Here is a 19,797-nt window from a genome sequence, read left to right as displayed (position 1 = left end):
AAACTTACATTAGCTGTGGGCAGGTTTAATACTTTTTGTCCTGCAGGACATATTTCACTGCATATCCTCATGATCCACAGACCTGATAGAAAATTCTTTCCACTTTTAATTGCAGTTTCATTATGTCATCACTGCCAAGAAAGGAAATGGTTTCAAGTTCATTTATCTCGAATTAACTTTAGGCTGTCAGATAAATACACATTCCAACTATCTCAAGTTTCTTAGCTGAGCCCTGAAAAGTCAGTAAAACGTAACACGTGCTGCATGGTTGTGGGATATTTTGCCAAGAAGTCAGGAGAGATGTTATTTCAGCACTATGGCTTACTGCTCAAAAACATTTAATGGGCTCTCTCAAGAAACAGCACTTATCCACTTCGCAGCAAGCAGAGAGAACAGCCTCAATGGATAATCACCTTCCTCCTTTCCCTTACACGCTCACCGCTCACTAGCAAGGGCAGCAGCAATGTGAACAACCAGGCTTGCTTTAGAAAAATCCCAGTTACCAGCTGCTCTGCAGGTCTCAGCAATAGCACGGGGGTGGGCCAGGAAAGGTCCACCACAAAAACCTTCTGTTAGCATAGGAAGAAGTAGCAGCTTCCTAGCTTTTGTCCTTGTTGAAAGGACTTTGAGCATTCCAGGATCTCAGGTGGAAACTGAGCAGCACCCATAGTACCACACAGCAGCAGACATCAAAATACTATTCTTCAGTGCTTGAGTTTTTTAATTATTACTATTATTTTTCACACTTGCCTTCCTCCTGGGCAGGTCCCCTTCCCCTGTCTCTTCTTGAAGGCTGGTGGCCATACTGCTGGCAGCCACTAGAGGATGCCCCCAGGGTATTTGGTTGTGGCATCAGCAGGTCTGGTTGAAGGGCTGGAGCAAAACCTCCCAGTCCTCCTCTTGGGCTGCTCCTTTCTCCCCTGCGGCATTAGCAGCCATGTCCTCACACACCTGCAGGTTAATTTTCCATTGTTGGAGGTTGCCTGAGGTTAATTTTGCTTTGTGGTGGCAGGAGGTGAGCCAGCCTCAGGATTTTCCCAGTAGCTCTGAACATCTATGAGGCAAGGGGGGAGTGGGAGATGATATTTCAAATCGAGTAAAACTCCTCAAGCAATGGGAGAGTGAAAGCCCAGCACCTCAGCTTGTCGGAAACAGCTGTGTGTTACGAGGAGGAAGGCCACTGCCAAAGAAGAGGATTGCACCTATCCTTTTCTGCCCACTACAGCATGAAAGTGGAGCCAGGCTTCAAGTGCCTCAGCAGACCCCAAGGACCCCTGAGGTGTCTCTGCAGCTGCTGAGTTGAATTCCTCCCTGGTGTAAGCTCCCAGGGGGGTCTCCTTGGCCAGCCCTGCTCCTCTCCCTGGTCTGGTGATTATCCAATAAGCTGCTCGTACCAGCTCACTTTTTATAAAAGCACCTCTAGATTTCAGCCCAGGGTTTATTTATTGAGTTTCTCTGCACTTTTCCTTTCTCCTCCTCTCCTGCCAAGATCCAGAGATGGTACAACCCAAGATGGTACAAGAAAATGCCAAGCTTAGTTTTTTTAGGTCACCGTAAACTACACGCTTATCTGCTTTCAGAACACATAAGCCACAGGATGTCATTTCAAGTCAACACAGAAGGATAAGGACTAGAAAGTTGTTTTTGGCTGTAGATATGAATAAATCAGGATCATGTTGGGTGAGTATATGTTTGTATACAAGCAGCCTTTTTTAAGGGCTCTTTTTTAACCCAGAGCCTTCTTCCTCTTTCCTCAAAGGATCCATATTCTTCTGGCAGCAAAGATCTTTTTATATCTTGGGTTTTCATATTCTGCCCAGCCTATCGTAAGGGAGCACAAATCTACTAAATAGTAAAATGAGGGATTACTTCCACTCATCTGTTGACAGACATTTCTCCAAATTGGATCAAATGATTAAAGGTATTAGAATGACGTCTTGCAGATCCAGATCAAATCATTTGAAACCTTGAGACCGTTTCTCCTTTACTTGGAAGAAACCACCAGAAATAGTTGTAGGTGCTAATTGCCCATTATTCTCACTAATGTGAAGTTGTTAATTGGGACCTTTGAATATTTTACTTGCTTGAATCCTAACCAGGGGAGTTCAAGATGGAAGGACTCTGCAGTGGCTCGCTTCCTGATGTGCCATTTGGGGTCTCTTCCAACGCCTGAATGGTTCTTCCTCAAGTTGCTTACGCTGAGAAGAGGGGTCCAGGCTGTGAAATCTTCCAACACCTCCCATTACAAAGATGGCACTGCTGAAAGTCAAATTCAATCAGAAGAAACGGGTAAAACTAGCGCAGGGACTATGGCTCATGAACTGGTTTTCAGTGTTTGCTGGAATCCTTGTTTTTAGCATGGGATTGTTCCTCAAAATTGAACTCCGGAAGCGAAGCGAAGTGATGGACAATAATGAAAGCCACTTTGTGCCCAATTCTTTGATACTGATGGGTATATTATCCTGCGCCTTCAATGGTTTTGCTGGAAAGATTTGTTACGATTCTCTGGATCCCGCTAAATTTGCCAAGTGGAAGCCTATGCTGAAACCTTACCTGGCACTGTGCTTCATCTTTAACATCCTCGTTTTCTTCGTTGCTCTGATTTGCTTTCTCATGCGGGGCTCTCTGGACAGCACACTGGCCCAAGGGCTCAAGAATGGCATGAAGTTCTACCGGGACACAGACACCCCTGGAAGATGCTTCATGAAGAAGACCATCGACATGCTCCAAATTGAGTTCAAATGCTGTGGGAACAACGGCTACAAAGATTGGTTCGAAATTCAGTGGATCAGCAACAGATATCTGGACTTCAGCTCCAAAGAAGTGAAAGAGTAAGTGATTTAGTGGGGTTTGTATCACATAGCATCGTTATTTGATCAGTATTATCCTCAAGAAATGTATGTCCCAGCAGGCACTGACTGGAAGGGGATTTGTACAAAATGAGGTCTTTCTCTGCCCTTGCATAATAAGCATCCCAAGTGATCAGCTAGATTGCCTCCTCCCCTGACAAATTCCTCTAAAGTTATCCAGAACATAAAATATAAAGCATATTCTTACTCAGCTCAGTGTAAACAGACTTAATATTTTTTACTGTCTTTTGCATCGTTATAAAACCATTACGTCGAGCCACACATACCAACTCCCAAAATGAATAGGAAAGTATCAGAACTTCACTTGTCCTAAGGCAGATTTCAATGTGATTTATTAACTTCCTAAAAAAAAGAATTCCCTGGACATGTACTGTTGATACCACTTCTAAAACTCCACTTAGATATTGGCAATGAATCAGTCTAGTGGAAATAAATAGAAGCAGTAACAGTTTACCAATAATTTATGTGGTTTAGATCCTTAATATTTAGAATTTTATTTTTATATTCATTTGATGGATTGCTTCAGCACTGTGATAATACTGAGCATCAACACCTATCGATGTTCCTAGCTTTACACAGTGGCCCTTGTAGCCAAATGCATTTTAAGTTCTCTCCTGTGCCTAATTTTTTAAAACCTCACATGAAACCAGCGCTTATTTCCTCTATACAAACCAGAGCAGATTGTTGATCAGAAACACCTTAATGGCTTTGATGTCACTGCCCAAAGAGGCTATAATCCCAAAATCAGGTTAGGTGCAGTAAGCTCAAGCAGAAAATAAACACAAGAACAAAATGCACCTTTGAAATTAAAAAATTAGCATTGGGCATAAATACCCGCAACCTTCTAAAAAATTAAGCGTCAGAGAAAGAGATGGTTACTCAAGGTTCTTTGGGAACATTACTTGTAACATTCATACTCTATGGTTGCACAATGGGTCCTGTAAACTGGAAGCAATGTGCCTTTTAAATGTACTGCCTGTGTCAAAAATGTCTGAATTAATTTTAAAAAAAGCTTGGTGTATCTCTTGGGGTCCAGGCCTGATTGTGTAAGTGGTATTTCACTTGTGTGTCTCTCTGCATGTTGTTTTGACTTGTTGGGTGGTCTGGTTGTTTTTGCAATTCTGAGGGAGGACTTCATAGTGAAAACTGTTACAGACTTAACCCATTGCGCTGCAGGGTTGTAACAAATACATTCTCTATTTAATAACGGAGCATTTCTGTTGCGAAGATACGCCCACGGGTATAAATAACTCCTTGAAAAAAACTTGCCAGCATTATATGGAGATTTGAGAGCTGTAACTTAATCCAGCAGCAGTGGAAGGGCAATGCACAGAGGGAAAACAAGGTTATACTGTCCTTAATAATTGATGCCTTGTTTGGGACTGAGACTCAAGGTAATTTCTTTGTACTAGGGAATGCCCTACAGGAAGTAGGGCATTAAAAATCTACAAATGGATGTCAGTGAATTCAAGATTTGTACTACGTGGTGGTACACAATCTCTGCTCACATTCCTGGTGGTATAGTCCCGCCCCTTTGAAATCAATAGCAAAGTGCTCCTTAATTCCAGGGAAGGTGGGAGTCTGTCCCCCACAATGTGATCTTTATATTATTTGTAGAGTGAAGGCCTGATCCAATCCCTCTGAAACGGGTGGAGCATTTACACATGAATGTGAATTAGACCTAATTCAGAGCACACTTTCCATCTAGAGATAAAACTTCAACTGCAAGTGTTTAGATATATTTGGGTCATGACTGCAAGGTGGAATTTTCCTTCATCGGACTGTTGCAATCATCACTCTCTCTCTGACACAATTTTATATTATCCATATAGAAAGCTACAAGTAACACTCAGATTTTTTCACCTTTCTAGATCACTGGAGCTTTCCATTCTGTCATTTTCTAAGGAAAATGGTGTGTGTTAGAGTTGAAGTTCTCTTATTATAGCTTTTTTATGTAGTGCCAGTGGAACTATTTGCCTTCTAAGGTATCTCTTACCTAAACATCTTATAAGGCACCAGACTGAATGACTCTTTATGGAGAACAACCACGGTGTCAAATGAACAATAGCTGGGAAGCTCCTGTAAGGACTTTGGGAAATTTTGCAACGTCCTGTTGCTGAAGCACATTTCATGTTTCAAATACTGGCTATCTTCCCAAGCCAAGAATAAATGCATAACCCCTCCCTGGAGCTACTATCATCAAAGAGAAGCTATTAGCTTTGCTGGATCAATGGTCTAGCTGGATATGGTGGGTCCTAAGGCTGTCAGGTCACTTCCAGCATCTCCCTTCCACATTAACTATGCTGTGATCACTCTTTTCTAACTGCCCCTCCTGCAATTTCTCTCTGCCATTTACTTTTGTTAAAAATTAATTTCTTTGAAGAAGTGACCCAAGAGCACGCGTTTCCATCATGAGGAGTTATTTACAGACTCAGTGTAGCCTTGACATAGAAAAGGATTTCAGAGAGGAGAAATACCCAGGACAAACACCACCATGTGAACAGGGGATGTGAAGGAATGGCATGGTCAGGAGGCAGAGTGGAAAATTCTCCCTGTCTTTGCTTTACTTCTTCGTGCAAGTTTGCTCCCGTATATCTTTGTGTGGTGTGTGTGTTGTATGTGTGTATTCACGCTTCCTTCTGCCCTTGCCCATAGTCGGATCAAAAGCAACGTGGATGGAAGGTACTTAGTGGACGGCGTCCCCTTTAGCTGCTGCAACCCGAGCTCCCCAAGACCCTGCATCCAGTACCAGGTCACCAACAACTCAGCTCACTACAGCTACGACTACCAAACAGAGGAGCTCAACCTGTGGAACCGTGGCTGTCGGGAAGCCCTCCTGAACTACTACAGCGGCATGATGAGCTCCATGGGTGCCGTCACCCTCCTCGTCTGGCTTTTTGAGGTAACCCTCTCCTCTCAGCCCCACTTCGCTGAAGCACCAGCTCTGGCAGAGCAGAGTGTTTTTCAGCGTGGACTTTTCAGTTAAAGGTCAAATCTATTTAAAATAAATCACCAGCTGAGAAAACTTCTAATAGTGAACATTAATAGTGAACATCTGCATAAGGCCCAAAAGGTCTCAGGCTGGAGACAGAGCTGGGAAGCATGGAGTGGGTGTGGGATTACATACTTCCCTTGCAGAGCAAGGGGCCAGAGCCTCAAGCATCCCACAGTAAGAGGGGAAAAAGGGACTGATTTTCTACCAAATATAAGGTGCTGAGCAGGGAAGAGACAGTGAGGGCTCCGCTGTCCAGATGCATTAATTTCACGTGTCACCATTTGTGGGGAATGAGAAATACACAAAATGTTGGCAGTAATTTGTGGAACGGAAAGTGCAATCAAGAGGTTTACTTGCTAATGAAAGTAAGACCTAAAGCCATGCACAGTGTCCAGCTTCAGGGCAGCATTTGGTTTAAGGTCTTTCATCAGATCCACCAAGGTTTTTGGGCAGAAAAAGTGGTTTAGGCAGAGCAGGTGGATTAAATTTATTTTATTCTGCTTCTCAAAACCACTATGCATATGCAAACAGCTGCCAATACTGCTGGTGTCTGTGGGCACCATAACCCAAAGTGCAGCTTTGCTCCTGAAATACTATTCATTCAGTGTGAGGAAAACATGCCCTCCTGCCTCTGGGAGGTGGCCAGTTTTCTAGCGGGGGTTTGATCAATACTAATACTCAGGGAGCGTGGGCTGGCAGTGGCACAAGAGTTGGCATGTGAGGTGCTGGATGAGGAGGTAAGGCAGGACCAGAGGACAGAGGTGAGGGTACAGCTCACTGTGTGACACGGAGTGCAGCAGACCCTTTCCAATCCTTGCAATGGCTGTTGCAAGTGGCATTGCCAATTTTAAATGATTCAGCTGGCTTTTAAAAAATTTAGATACATGCAAATTGAAAAAAGATGCACTATGTTTTGATACAGCCTTCCAGGAATGGAGATTCTTTTAGAAAATAAACACCTACCCAGATAATCTGTAAATTGAAAAAAAAAAACATAAAGTTACTCTGTGTTGTGTTGTTTTAAAAATAACTACTCTGAACGGCAGAGAACTGTACTACCTCCCTGTAATGCTGTTATTCTGGTAAGAAAAAAAAGAGAAGCTCATATTTCAATCCAGATTCAAAGGCAGAGTTCTTTAAGAGAAGAGTATTTCAGGTATATATGAAAATCATGAAGAAATTCAAAAACTCAGGGGAAAAATGCACAAAAATACTAATGCCAGCTGCAAAAAGTCTTGACTAGGCACCTGTAACATACCTGACTTGTAAGAGGTTAATGACAGTGATATGTTAACATTAATAGCAGTGATAAAAATGCAGTATTTTACGTGTAATTCTTCAAAGTACATCTGGGTATTTTTTTCAACCTGCGGCATAATGAGAAATAAGATATCTTCTTTCCTTCATGTTTTTCAAAATAGTAGATGAGACTTTTTTCCAGGCAATCAGAGGACTCTCAGGGCAAAGCTTTTAAGAAACAACACAATCCTGGGTTATAATAACTTGCTCTCCGAAATATTTATGACTTGCCTGATAGTCCTCCATAAAGAGTCCAGATTTGGGTCTCAAACTCCCTCTGGTTTTAAGGCAAACTGAAGGGAGGAAGCCAAGCAGGAAGCAGACATAATTTAGTACATTCCAGTCAAGATAGGAAACAATTTTATACTGAGTAGGAGGGCAGCAGAGGTCCCAAATCCTGGCCAAGGTAAGTTTGGATCTGAGCAGGGTATGCCCAGTGGGCAGTGATTGTGCTGGCTCTGTGCTTCTCATTTCCCCTTGGACTGACTTTCTGGGAAGTTACAGAAAAGTGCAGAAGCAAAGGAGCATCCTGGTTTGCTCTGTACCTGGTGCCACTGTGAGTTGAAGCCAGCAAAGCCCTTCTGAGGGCTGCAGAGAACTCCTCCAGCAGGGTTGTTGGTATTGCCGTGTGGGGAGGGGGCAGAGCGTGGAGGGAAACACTAATCACAGCTGTTATTTTGAGTTGTAGGAAAACATAATGTGCCAAACGTGTAGGGATCTCAGGGAAGACTGTTCACATTTAACCTTTCTATATTAAGGGCAAGGAAGAATGAACCTGTTTTGGAATATCAAAACTTCTCTTTGAAAAGAATGATAATATATTATCTAGATGCTGCTTTTACTAACAAAAGCTGTAGGCTTCCCATGAGTGACAACTGGTCATGAGGGTGACAAAAAAAGATCACACCCTGCTCTAGCTAAGCCGCCTCAGGCTAAACCCTGGCAAACAGATGGGCTTCGCTGCAGAAGGTCAAGCAGAGCAAGCCTGGATGTCTTCTTGACCCACCTCAGCCAGCAAAGAGGAAATGAGGGGTTCAAGGGTGCCCTGAATAGAGCATTTCAAAAGGAATAGAGTGAGGCTCGTTCCTGAGATGCTCCAGGTCCTTCACCTGTACAAACACATGGGTTGCAATAGGTCACAGCTACTGCAAAGGCCAAGACCCTGCAATTCACCTCACATGTGGTGCCACAGAGGGAGCCCAGCACTGAGCTCCAGGAGAGCAGTGACACGAGCAGGAGGCACATTACACATCCTGTGCTGGAGAGTGAACTGGTAATCTTCAAAACCAGGCCACGGGCAGCAGGGACACTCCAGATGGACACAGTTTGCTCTGTTGGCCCAGACTGAGGGGCTGAGCCTGCTGTGGTGCAGGGGATACACCAGCTCACCCTGTCCATCCCTAGCCCTGGAGGAACACTGTGGCTGTGTTCTTCCTGCTGCTTTAAAGTTGATGTAAAATGACAAGAGTTTCCATGACAGGTTGTCTGTTGGCCAGGGAAATCATCACTCAGCAAGACTGGACTAGCGCTGGGGCCCTAGAGATGCCCCAGCCTTCTCTGCTGGATTGCAGTTAAGCTCAGCTTTACAGCTCAGAGTCACAGACTGGTTAAGGCTGGAAGTCTAACTGTGGCCTCACCAGGGTTGAGTAGAGGAGAAATATCACATTCCTCATCCTGCTAGCAATTCTTTGTCTAAAGCAGCCCAGGATACCATTTGCCCACTTGCCACAAGGGCTCACTGCTGGCTCATGGACAATTTGGTGTCCCCCGGGACCCCAAGGCCCTTTGCTGCCAAGCTGCTTTCAGACAGTCACCCCCAGCATATACTGGTGCATCAAGTTATGCCTTCCCTGGTACAAGACTTCAGCAAAACTGGTAGTCCAAGTCTCTGTGTGATCATATAGAAGACAGAAAAATTTACCAGATACTTGTCTCAAACTTCCTGGATTCTCTTCTCCTCTGGCAGAGAAGGCAGGCTCAGGTCAGTGGAGGTGACAAGAGCCCAAACGTTTTGCACTGCTTTTAAGGAATCTCAGCTTCAGGGACCCCAAATCTTTCTAAGCAAGATTTTTAAGAAAACAATGTATTAAACTGAGAGAAAATGTCACAAAATCTCATCTGAAGGCTGGTCAGTTGCTCCCTGCTGCACAGGCACATTCCTTTTATAAAGCAGGACCATATTTAGTGACTTAGAGCCAGCCAGGAAGCCTGCAAGAACAGCTACTTCAGCTGTCAAATAGTGGGACTTGGCAAGTCAATCACAAAACAAAACTCCTGCTGAGATGCAGTGAGGCAGCACAAGTAGAGAGCAACATGGAGGCCACCTTCTGCATCCAGCCCTGTTAGTTTGTACTGGCAACGGCATTGAAGTTCAAAGATATCAGTCCTGTGACTGAGAACAGGAAAACTGTGACTCAGAGAGGAAGGAAGATGTCAAAGACTTTAAATCTCAAGACTAATGTGACGGGATTTGTCAATTCTGATGACTTTTATGGAATAGTGCTTCAACTAGTTCAAGTCATCATAGTATTGGCTAGATAAGATTATTTCCAGAGTGAGGGCCACTAGAAACTTCCTTGAGGACCAGTGTGTGGCAAGTCATGCGTTATGTTAGAAAGTATGAAAATTTGCCTTTGGATATGGAAGTATTTGATGAAGGTTGTTTGTTTGACCAATGTTTTTCCATTTCTGATCTTGAATGAAGGCAGAAAAACACTAACATCTGCAAATTTTGAGACTAACCAAGTGTAGTTTGGTCTTCCAAGAGTTTGGAGACACTGATTCTACACAAGTAGGATGACCACAGTAGACAGGCTAATGAATGGTCCATGGAAGCACATGCTTGAGCAGTCCCTCGAGTCTAAAGGCCAGATGTGAATACTGCCATTGGCCATGCTATGTGGCTGAATCCCAACTTCAAATCTGCTGCCCTCTTTAGCCATTAGGGTTTAGGAGGACCAGAGGTAATCAGTTCTGTGGTAATTTGGATAGGGTAGCGGAGGCATTGTACTTCCCTTACAGAACAAATCCTACGAGGTCATGGACAACATTAAATGTTCTCAATCTTAGCTTTACCCAGCATGTGAAAGACTAAACTAATCTTACTGCTGTCCCATCCTGACCACCTGCTCTACCACGTCACCAGGCTGGCTCTTCTGGGCACTGCCTTTTCTTTCTCTTTCTCTACTTCAATCTGATTGATTACTTTTCTTCATAAGCACCATAACAGTGGAGGTCAGATTGTTCTGAACAGTGTTAGAAAGGAGGAGACTGGTTAAAACCACTTTTTCTCTCTGGAGGCAGGTGTGGGGTGTTGCCAGTGTCAGAGGTGTTACACCAGCATAATACAGTAGAAAAAACCACCTTATTCAGGGCTGCTGGGACTTGGTAATATTTAACTGGAAATAGATATGAGTTTTAGATGGAACCAGTGAGAGATACCCCTGCTGCCTTAATTTCCTTATATGCACATCCCTATATAAAAACAAAACCAGAATTTGAAGTAGACAAAGTGATGGCTCAAATCCTAATGCTGCTCTGTTCTGCAGAGATGCTGATTCATGAATATTTCCTTGATCAGCTTAATATATTCACCAAACATATTAAGGTCAATGCAAAGTAAAAATATTTAGAGTTAAAATTAAGTGGATGGTGGCAAAGGACATTGTTCCACATGAAAACTGCTTTATGGATATCTGGTGTAGAGGAGCAGGGGTTGCACTGAAACCTCCCAGGAGGCACTGACCCTGTGAGGGGCCATGAAGAATGGTCCCTTGTGCACATGGCCCCTCAAAGGTGCTGTTCCACAGCAGCCAGCACGTACTTCCTTCATAAGGTGATACCTCCACTCATTGCTGACTGAGTGTCATGCTTCCCATGTGCTCACCCATTTCAGAATTCCACCTTCTTTCCTACTCTTGAAGGGACATTTTCCTCCTGGGCATCTCAAGGGGGAAGGTTGCTCAAGATCTCCTCTTATTCAGAGGATTCTCACAGCCCTTAAACTGTGGCAAGTTGGTTCCTTTGGCATTTGGTTCACACCACCAGCCAGGGCTGCTGATAGCAGAGGGCAGTGAGGATGGAGGAGGAGTATCCATGTTTGGCTGACACTCTCTGTCTTCCATTGCCTGGCACAGATATCGGTGATGATTGGCTTGCGCCTTCTACACACCTCTCTGGAAAGCATTCCAAACCCCGAAGACCCTGAATGTGAAAGTGAAGGGTGGGTGCTGGAGAACAGCCTGAAGGACACTTTTAAATCTGCACTGGAGAATTTGAAAAAGCTTGGTAAGTTCAATCAGGTGGAAGCAGGAGCCGAAGGGGCCGAAGGAGAGGAAGGAGGGAAGACGCCAGCCATCACAACGGTCAGTTGAGCTGCTAATTGATGTGGACTTTTTCTCAGAGAAAAATAAAACAAACTGAGAATTGTGAATATCTACATTTTAAAAGTTATGTATCAACCATCAGAATACACGTTTCTGTGCATGTTCTTTTTTGTATATGGGAGCATACAACATAGTGCACCTTGGGATAATACTCTTATCCACAATGTGAGTACACCATATCCATATCTTTTTGGGGATATGATCCCAACTAGGACTCACAATATTCATGTGTTCTCGTATCAGGGAAAGTTAGTTTAAAAATTAAAAAAAAAAAAATTAAAAAAATTGCTGGCATCACACAGTGATCCATTCCACCTTATTTTGAAATTAAAAGTGAAATTTGAAAAGTTAATATTTTTTGTTCAAGATGTTTTATCAGTACAATTTCTATATTTCAGCTTTTAAAGACAAACAGATTGGGTTTCTGGAGAGTAACATGTTAGAATTGAAAGGAAGGAGGATTTCTAGAATTGTATATAACTTAGTATACAGGTATTTTGACAAACCTCTCATATAATGTGATTTTTGTTAATGTGCTAAGCAATGGTATTTTCTGCTGTATTCTTAAGATGTACATAGAACAAATGCAAACTTATGCTGAGAATTAATACACTAAGAAAAAATCGTAATTTAATGAAGCAGCCAAGCATCATGAAAACAATATTAAGGTAAGATTCATGGGGTTTGTTTCTCAGGGCTTTCTGCAGGCTGTATATCTTGAATGCACGTGTTGTAGACTTACGCTGCACCTTGTATTTAAATTCTACACAGAAGCTTAGAAGATTCTTTCTGTAGTGGGTCAAATCCGTGCTATGAGCATGTGCCAGTTACTGTTACTCTGGACATTTTACAGAGTATGTAACCTCATAGCTTGCTCCAGAATATTCAAGCCCAACTATTTTTAAGGCAAGAAAAGAAAAGAAACCCAAAACCAAAAAGGCCCCTTGGAACTCACACTTTAAATGTTTTTCAGGGTCCTAGAAAATGGATACCATTGATTTGTAAGTACATCAAGCCTCAAACTTTCAGGCCAGGGAAAACTAAGTTTAAATCAATCCTCAGTGTGCAAATTTTGCAAATTTTACTTTTCTATCAGTGATAGGGTACCCACCATTATATTTTTTAAATCAATGGGAAGGCACATTTTGAGTCTGCATCTCTCTAAACATACTCTCATAGCTGGAGGATCCTGTTCTCATTATACCATGTTGGAATAAAGCATGGAAAGGGTTTGCTGTGGTGCACAGCCTCTAGTAAGGCAACAGAGCATCATCTTGAGTTTTTCTTCAGCTGCCAGATAACTTCAGCTAAAGGGAAAGAAACCCAAGAGAACAAGCCCCAGTCATGCACAAATTATTGCAGACACCTCAATCCCTCTGCTGCAAGCCAGGCATCATGCTTATTTTTACTCTGGATGGGAAAACCCTCTACTGCTCCAAGGTGTACCTCAGAGAGGTTTCTCAGTGGGTCCCTTCCATCTGACTGATGGCTGGTCTTCAAAGTAAGCCGTGTTTGCAGCTGCCTAATCATTGCACAGCCCATTGGTTTTTGTTCTTAATCACTTGTGCACTTGCCCCAGCAGTGCTCAGCTTCTCTGGCTTTTGTTCAAACTCCTTCTAGGATGGACAGAGCAGTTCAAGGCAGGACAGGTAAGGACGTGTCTGTACATCAAGCCATAGTTTCTATCTCAGTGGCCAGGCTGTTTCAGGCCATCTGCATGCAAGGTTTGATTTTGACAGGTTTTTGTGGTGTCCTTTCACTTTTTCAAAGCTGGCCAAAGCTTTAAACTTATGATAACTAATTTAGTTACAATAAATTAAAGTCACTCTCTTCTTTTGTGCATAAGACTGTCTAGAACATGGGCACCGACAAAAAGCCAATTTGCTACTCACCACAGCCTATCATCTCTTATTTTGCTGAGGGACACTCTGCATGGCAGAACCGTAGGAACCAGAGCAACTCCTCCCTTCTCAGTCAGACGTTGCTATGGCCGGCTGCCCCTCCCAGCCGGGCCATTAGAGAAGAGCAGGACTGTGGATGGCACACGATGTGGCCCACATGTATCAGAGAAGAGCTTTTCAGAGGAGTCACGTGTGGATAGGAGCTGCGTTACAAGGATTAATTACAGTTTTTCCTTGTGAGACTTCAGCGTGCTGTGATCTATACCAGTTATTTGACTAGACATCTGATTTTTCAAAGAGATCTAGATTTATTGCTGCCCTAGAAATCTGGTTTAGGCCATTAATTTAGACAGGACTCCCCAGTTATTTGTGGTCTATATTTTTTTCAGTTTGCTGCTACAGCAACATAACAAATTGTCAAATTATTCTTTCAACACCGCATTGAGAAGCCAGTTCCCAGAGCAATGGTATTAGTCAGGTAAAGAGACCATCTGAGACAGGTTTATGAAGAACAGTACTGGAACCAGGGAAAAAACAGTGTATATGCTAATTCTGTCTGAAATAAAGCCTCCTGGTTGGTGGAGATCTTTGTAACATGATTACCACAAGACTGTAATACGACTGCTTTGTAAAATATATCATGTAATATATCACTCATCCGATCTTACATATACTTTCTTGTGACACTGCAAATGCTGTTCTAGATAAAGATATTTCTGCTGACTGCAAATGTAAATTTAGGTATTAAAATTGTATGGCAAGTAAAGATCTCTTTAAAGAAAATGTTTAAATATATACAGTTTAATACAGATTTCTCTAATTTGCATTACTACTGCCTTTTTCCTTCTGAATTCATTTTTTGGACCTGTTTTATGTGTTCCTGTGGGTGGGAAGGTTTTCCCTGCCTCCATGTAATGCTCTAAGTGAAAGCAAACCTTCCTCTTTTCATGTACCCAGCTAAGGTCAGGATGTGCAAATGGACTCCTAAATCACCTGCCTCTTACTAGAAACGAATTTGCTGTACTATTTGAATAGCATTCTTTTGCAGTACATAGGAATTAAAACATCTTCACAGCCATGGAGATGGTCTCCTGGTCATGCTCCACCAGTGAAACCACTGACATCCTCAGGATCTTTGACAATCAGCTAAGCAGAGTTTATAGCCTCTTTCCCCCCCCCCGCCATTTAAATCAAACTTGCAATGAACATTCAAAAGAACACATTGTTCTTATTTTAAATTTAAGTCTAAAGCTCCCACAGTCAAATCTGCCTGCAGCAATCCGACGACTTCCAGAGCCATGCCCTGATTTTCAAACTAATAAACTTCAGAAGGATGTGAGCTTAATTCATGCAAACCAGGCCACTTCTTTTTAGGTACCTCCATATGGATTACCAGCTTAAATCGAAGTACACAGATCTGAGAGCCAGCCCAAGGCCTTGAAGTGTCAACTCCTAAGAAACATCACTTTTTAAAGAAATGACAAAAAGTACACTATTTTACCGGTGACATTTATTTGAAGGGACACAGAACATTGACTGAAGTGCTTTAAAGGAGGAAATATAAACAGCTTCCTTAAAGCTATTAGTTCTTAAGTAGCCTTAATACAATTGATAAGATTAGCCTCCATGCATTACATGAGCTTGGGCATTTTGTAATACCACACAAATACATGTGTGCAGCTTAGCAAAGCGCATGGCAATGCTATATCGGGCTCACAGGCACCACACGTACTTCCTAGCTAATGGCCTGGGGAGATTTTTAAAGGCTGATATAAAGAAAAAAGGATCCCAGCAAAACAGTTACTTATTTACACCCGACTTGCTTGGTTTGTAAAAAACAGACAACACTTCTTGTAGCATAATCAATGGAAAATGGGGACGGATCACAAATGCTTATTAAAAAAAAAAAAAAAAAAGAAAGAGCATTATTAGAGATTAGTTAATTAAGAGATAAGGCCAGAAAAATAGAATGGAACCATGTGATAACAGCCCCCTGTGGGGAAGACACAGGCTTAGGCAAATTTATTTCTGGCAACAGCAATGCAGCTATCTCAAGTCTGAAATAATGCGTATGTGGAACTTTTTCTGAGTTATGTCAGACCTATAATGTTCAGTGACTGACTAAAACACTGAAGTAGACAAATGCCTCTCTCAAAGCAGATGCATTTGCTGTTCTCGTGTAATTTCACAGGTGTTACTGAATTTGGATCCAAAGCACATTTGTGAGGTGGGAAACGCTGGCCTGGAGCTCAGCTTTGTGGGCTCTCCATTACCTGCACCATCTTGGCAGCACCTTTCCCTGAGGAACACACCTCTGTTTTGCAGCCCTCCCCTCACATGTGGTGCCAGACGAAGGGCTGAGCAGGACTCCCACTTCCCACCCCACCAGCTCCTCCCAAAGCACACAGAACTAGTAGAACTAGTCTTGCCTGATTAACCTGTTTCTAGTAAAAAGAAGGATAGTCCATAAACATGAAACAACTAAGTTCATGATGAACTGCATTTCCATGGTTTGTTCTCAAACCTTTCCAGGGCAAAGGGCAGTGTGGGAATCAGAGGGACCAGTCAAAGAGCAAAACAAGGACCAAAGGGCAGGTCTGCAGCCTGCCTTTGGACTGATGCACACCAGGCAACCAAAACCTCCAGGCATTGTACGTCACATTCCCGGGCAGGAGGGTCAAGCATCGCAAATCAGAAATGGGGAGACTTGGGCATGTGAAACGTGATAAGGCACAACTGCAGCTCGAGGGTGATGAAAGGAGGAGACCAAAGCACTAAGTCTGAGGCACACCACAGACTGACCGTCTTGTTAACAGGGTGAAAATGAAGTTTAATTCTTGAAAAAAGCCCCACAGAAGTCACTTTGAAATATGTGACAATACAGAATTTAACAGCTGCATCCAAGAACCACTGTCCCTCCCAGCTGTGTGTGCCTCAGGCACTGTCAGTATACACAAGCTGGAAGGAGACGCTCACTGCATTCATCAGTCCCTAAACACAAATCCCCTCCTGCCTTCCTGGCTGCCCAAGTAATGTTCAGAGGGCAGCACAGCTCTGCCTTAGACACTTTTTCAAATGGATGTGAGTTTTCCCATTAATACATGCATTTTCTTAAACACAAATAACAGACTAAGGTTAAAGATACAAAACAACCACAGGGGGAAAATACAAATGAGGGCAAGGTGAATTCACAAGTTCATATGAATGAATCTTGCATTAATTAGATAAATTAATCAAGAGTAGAAGTAAAATTGATTCTGTAATGTTGCTGTAGGCATATTTTAAGTAAATTATGACAGCATTTCTTGTTTTCATCCCAGAATTTTAAATGTAATAGAACCTAAAATTCAAAATTTTTCTCTGTTTGTCTAATTTTTTTTTTTAGAGTACTTTAGATTATTCTTGAGATTAGGTAATGTTAAAAATGGATTAAGTGCATTTCAGGAAGCATTTTGTTCAGGAAAAAACTCGCAGTGGTATGTCTAGATTAAAAATAATTACTACCACAGCATATCCCTGACTCCAGTGGGATAAAACAACTTTCTGTCCCCTCCCTCTTTGCAGGTGGCACTCAACCAGGAGTGCTGCTCCCACAGGGAGACATTCCCCGTGCCACATACCCTCCTCAAATATTTCACAGCTAGGCCTCTGTCACTGGTGAAGGCTTACAAGTGGATTCTGAAGCTCTGGAGAGCAGGATTCAATCCCATCCTCCTTTCAGTACAACCACTGCTACTGCAGCCCTGGGAAACCACATGCACCTCCCTCGCCATGCCTGGAACAGGGCTGCCCACCCTGAGCACCCGCTTTGCTCCAGTGCAGTGAAGGCACCACACTGGCTCTTGGGTTTGCTGCCTTGGACATGACACCTTTCAACGCCCTGAATAACTGTTACTGCACACCTACCCAACAATTTGCAATGCTACTCACACGGAAATGTTTAAGTGTCTCACACATGTTGGCATGAGCAGCAGTCACCCGCAGCCTCCCAGATGAGCACCCTGGGCTTCTGCAGGCTCCAAGTGACACGCATTGCTAGCGTACAGCATTTACTACTCTGTTAAAAAAAACAACTCAAAATTCCTTATTTTCAGTTCCATCCTGTTCAAGCTGACAGCAGAGACAGAGCAGAGTTTAAAGCCTACATTACAAAGTAGTACACAGAAAAAGAAAATACAACATGAAGTATTTTGTTTCAGAGTTCATGCTGTGTCCCAAGCTTTCAGCTACTGGACCACTTTATGAATTACCAAAACCTGACCTGGAAAGATTTATTATACACAGATGAGATGCCTGACTAGTTCAACAGCATTAAATAGATGCCCAGCAATTACTGCAGATTTTTTTTCTTCTAGTGTAGTTTCTGCCGAATTGCACATTCATTCTAAAGGACTCTGATTATAATCATTGCAAGAAAATGCAGGCTCCTTGGAGCTGTCTTTATGGGGAGCAAAAGCAAACACTACCTCTCTAATGCAGACATCTCTGGTTATAGGACACCAGTGAATGACATCAGTGAACATACTGCTGATCCCCTCACATTTGTTATTTTTATATAATCTTTTCTCCAATTCATTAACACACTTTACCATCCTCCACATTTAGAATGCTGCAAGTACAGAAATATGTTTCACACATTGTTCTTCAAATACATGGCTGATTTCAAATCAACACCCTGGTTTTATAAGTCACTAAAACATTCCGCAGTGGTCTGCACAGATGCCATCCCTAACCCAAGCTCAGCTGTCCCACCCTGCCCGGGGCTGACTACCCAGTCTGGCTTTCCTTCCAGGATCCTACGCAAAGGACAAGCTGGAAAACTTACCACCTCCGAGCTCACGCTGTCTGAAAAGAGACTGTGAAAATATATATTCACAAACTGATGAAAAAGTAACATTTAATCATTGCTGTCATGGAGACCAAGATCAGTACTTGCCATTTCGTAGCTCCTACACCTGATGCACTGCGAAATGCCTCATACTCTCCCTCTTCTTTTTTCCTCCAAAAGAGCATTTGGCAAATCTCTCCATCAAAGGTATAAGACTTGGTCATCTACTGTTTGCATGCCAGGAGAGGGGGAAAGGTGGCAGAAGAGCAGGAAAAAATAGAGGATGAATATGCAAAAGCCTCAATATAAGAATATGCAAAGCAGTTTTTATATGTGGAACAAAGATTGGTAGGAGAAATGTGAAAACTGCTACAAATGAAGTATGAATAGAAACATACATGTATAAAACAGCAGAAGAAATAACTGAGCAAGCCTTTAAAGCGCAGCACATATGGATAAAGAGGGACGTGACTGACAGCAATGAAGTGGGAAGATGCTGAGAATTGTGTTGTTTCCACCCAGCCCAGGAAGCCTGAGCTCCAAATGGCCATGGTACAGTTGCCTTCTCAGCAGCAGACCTGCACTTTGGTAGCAAGAGGGAGAATGTGGCCTGTGCCATTCCTCTTCACGTTATATCAGCCAAGGCACCCCAAACCAGGAAAAGACAACAGGCAGCCTTACTTAAGATTTATGAAGGGTGAAGCAGGATACTGAGACAAAACACAGAACCACAGGTCCTGCTGAATCCCAAAGGGTACAAAAGAGGTATCCAAAAGCCAGCTTGCTATCACCAAGCAAGCAGAATGTAGGGAGGACTCAGCAGCCATTGCTCCTGTCCTCTGTAGCACACAGTCCTGGCCAGACTGCTGGGACACACACATCTTGGTGCCTGTGGGATCAAGCGTGTGGGTGGCTACAGTGAACTTAAACAAGATGAAGTCACCATGCCCTTCTATAGGGTCTCAAGCTGAAGTGAGGGGATGTTTTAGGACAAAGCTTTCACACATTATCATAAATACTCAGCTACTTCTCAGGGCCAGCTGGTGAGAAAGGGCACTGAACAGCATCAAAACACTCCCAACATGATCAGATGGGTACAGTGCACATCCAACGTGTGGTATTCACAGGGCCCTGCTTTGTAAAAACCTGAACTGTTTTACTGCAGCTTATATTTCTCTATCAACCTGTAACATGTTTAACAAAGTACACATTGACTAATATAAGATGAAAAATTTTGTTTAACAAAACAAGCTCAATACTGTTGTATAAAAGTAATTCCTGAGTTAGCCCTCAGTGAGACGACTCTCCCAGAACAGAACCACGAAACACTATTTCTCCTGACCCTTAGCCTTGGAATAAAATAGATAATGAAACCCCTTCTTCCCCTTACTGGAAAAAGCTGCTTAACTGTCTGAAAAGCACAGCTCTGCAGGACTTTTAGTCTCGCCTCTAAGAGTTTTCCAGTGGATGAGCTTCCAGAGCGTGGTTAGGGAGAAAGCACTGAGAGGTCAAGAGTCTC

The 19,797-nt window shown here is 42.9% G+C and overlaps 1 protein-coding gene across 1 annotated transcript; it reads left to right on the top strand.

Annotated features, from left to right (window-relative positions):
- The first annotated feature begins 1,581 nt into the window (after positions 1 to 1,581).
- On the top strand, positions 1,582 to 11,975 carry PRPH2 (peripherin 2). The gene is made up of 3 exons (XM_008932914.3): positions 1,582 to 2,831; positions 5,526 to 5,772; positions 11,301 to 11,975. Exons 1-3 carry the CDS (start codon positions 2,251 to 2,253, stop codon positions 11,535 to 11,537), a joined length of 1,065 nt encoding a protein of 354 aa, XP_008931162.1. The 5' UTR covers positions 1,582 to 2,250; the 3' UTR covers positions 11,538 to 11,975.
- The last annotated feature ends 7,822 nt before the right edge of the window (positions 11,976 to 19,797 follow it).

The sequence above is a fragment of the Manacus vitellinus genome, unplaced genomic scaffold, assembly GCF_001715985.3.
Source record: "Manacus vitellinus isolate BGI_N305 unplaced genomic scaffold, ASM171598v3 scaffold_8_pilon, whole genome shotgun sequence".
NCBI classification, from domain to species: Eukaryota; Metazoa; Chordata; class Aves; order Passeriformes; family Pipridae; genus Manacus; species Manacus vitellinus.
Note: the sequence above shows the minus strand (reverse complement) of the source record. Positions and strands in the feature narration are given on the sequence as shown.

Excerpts from the sequence above, each read along its gene's own strand:
- PRPH2 (XM_008932914.3), top strand. The coding sequence starts at position 2,251 with ATGGCACTGCTGAAAGTCAAATTCAATCAGAAGAAACGGGTAAAACTA. Across the intron at positions 2,832-5,525 it reads AGCTCCAAAGAAGTGAAAGA|TCGGATCAAAAGCAACGTGG; the intron begins GTAAGTGATTTA and ends CCTTGCCCATAG. Across the intron at positions 5,773-11,300 it reads TCCTCGTCTGGCTTTTTGAG|ATATCGGTGATGATTGGCTT; the intron begins GTAACCCTCTCC and ends TGCCTGGCACAG.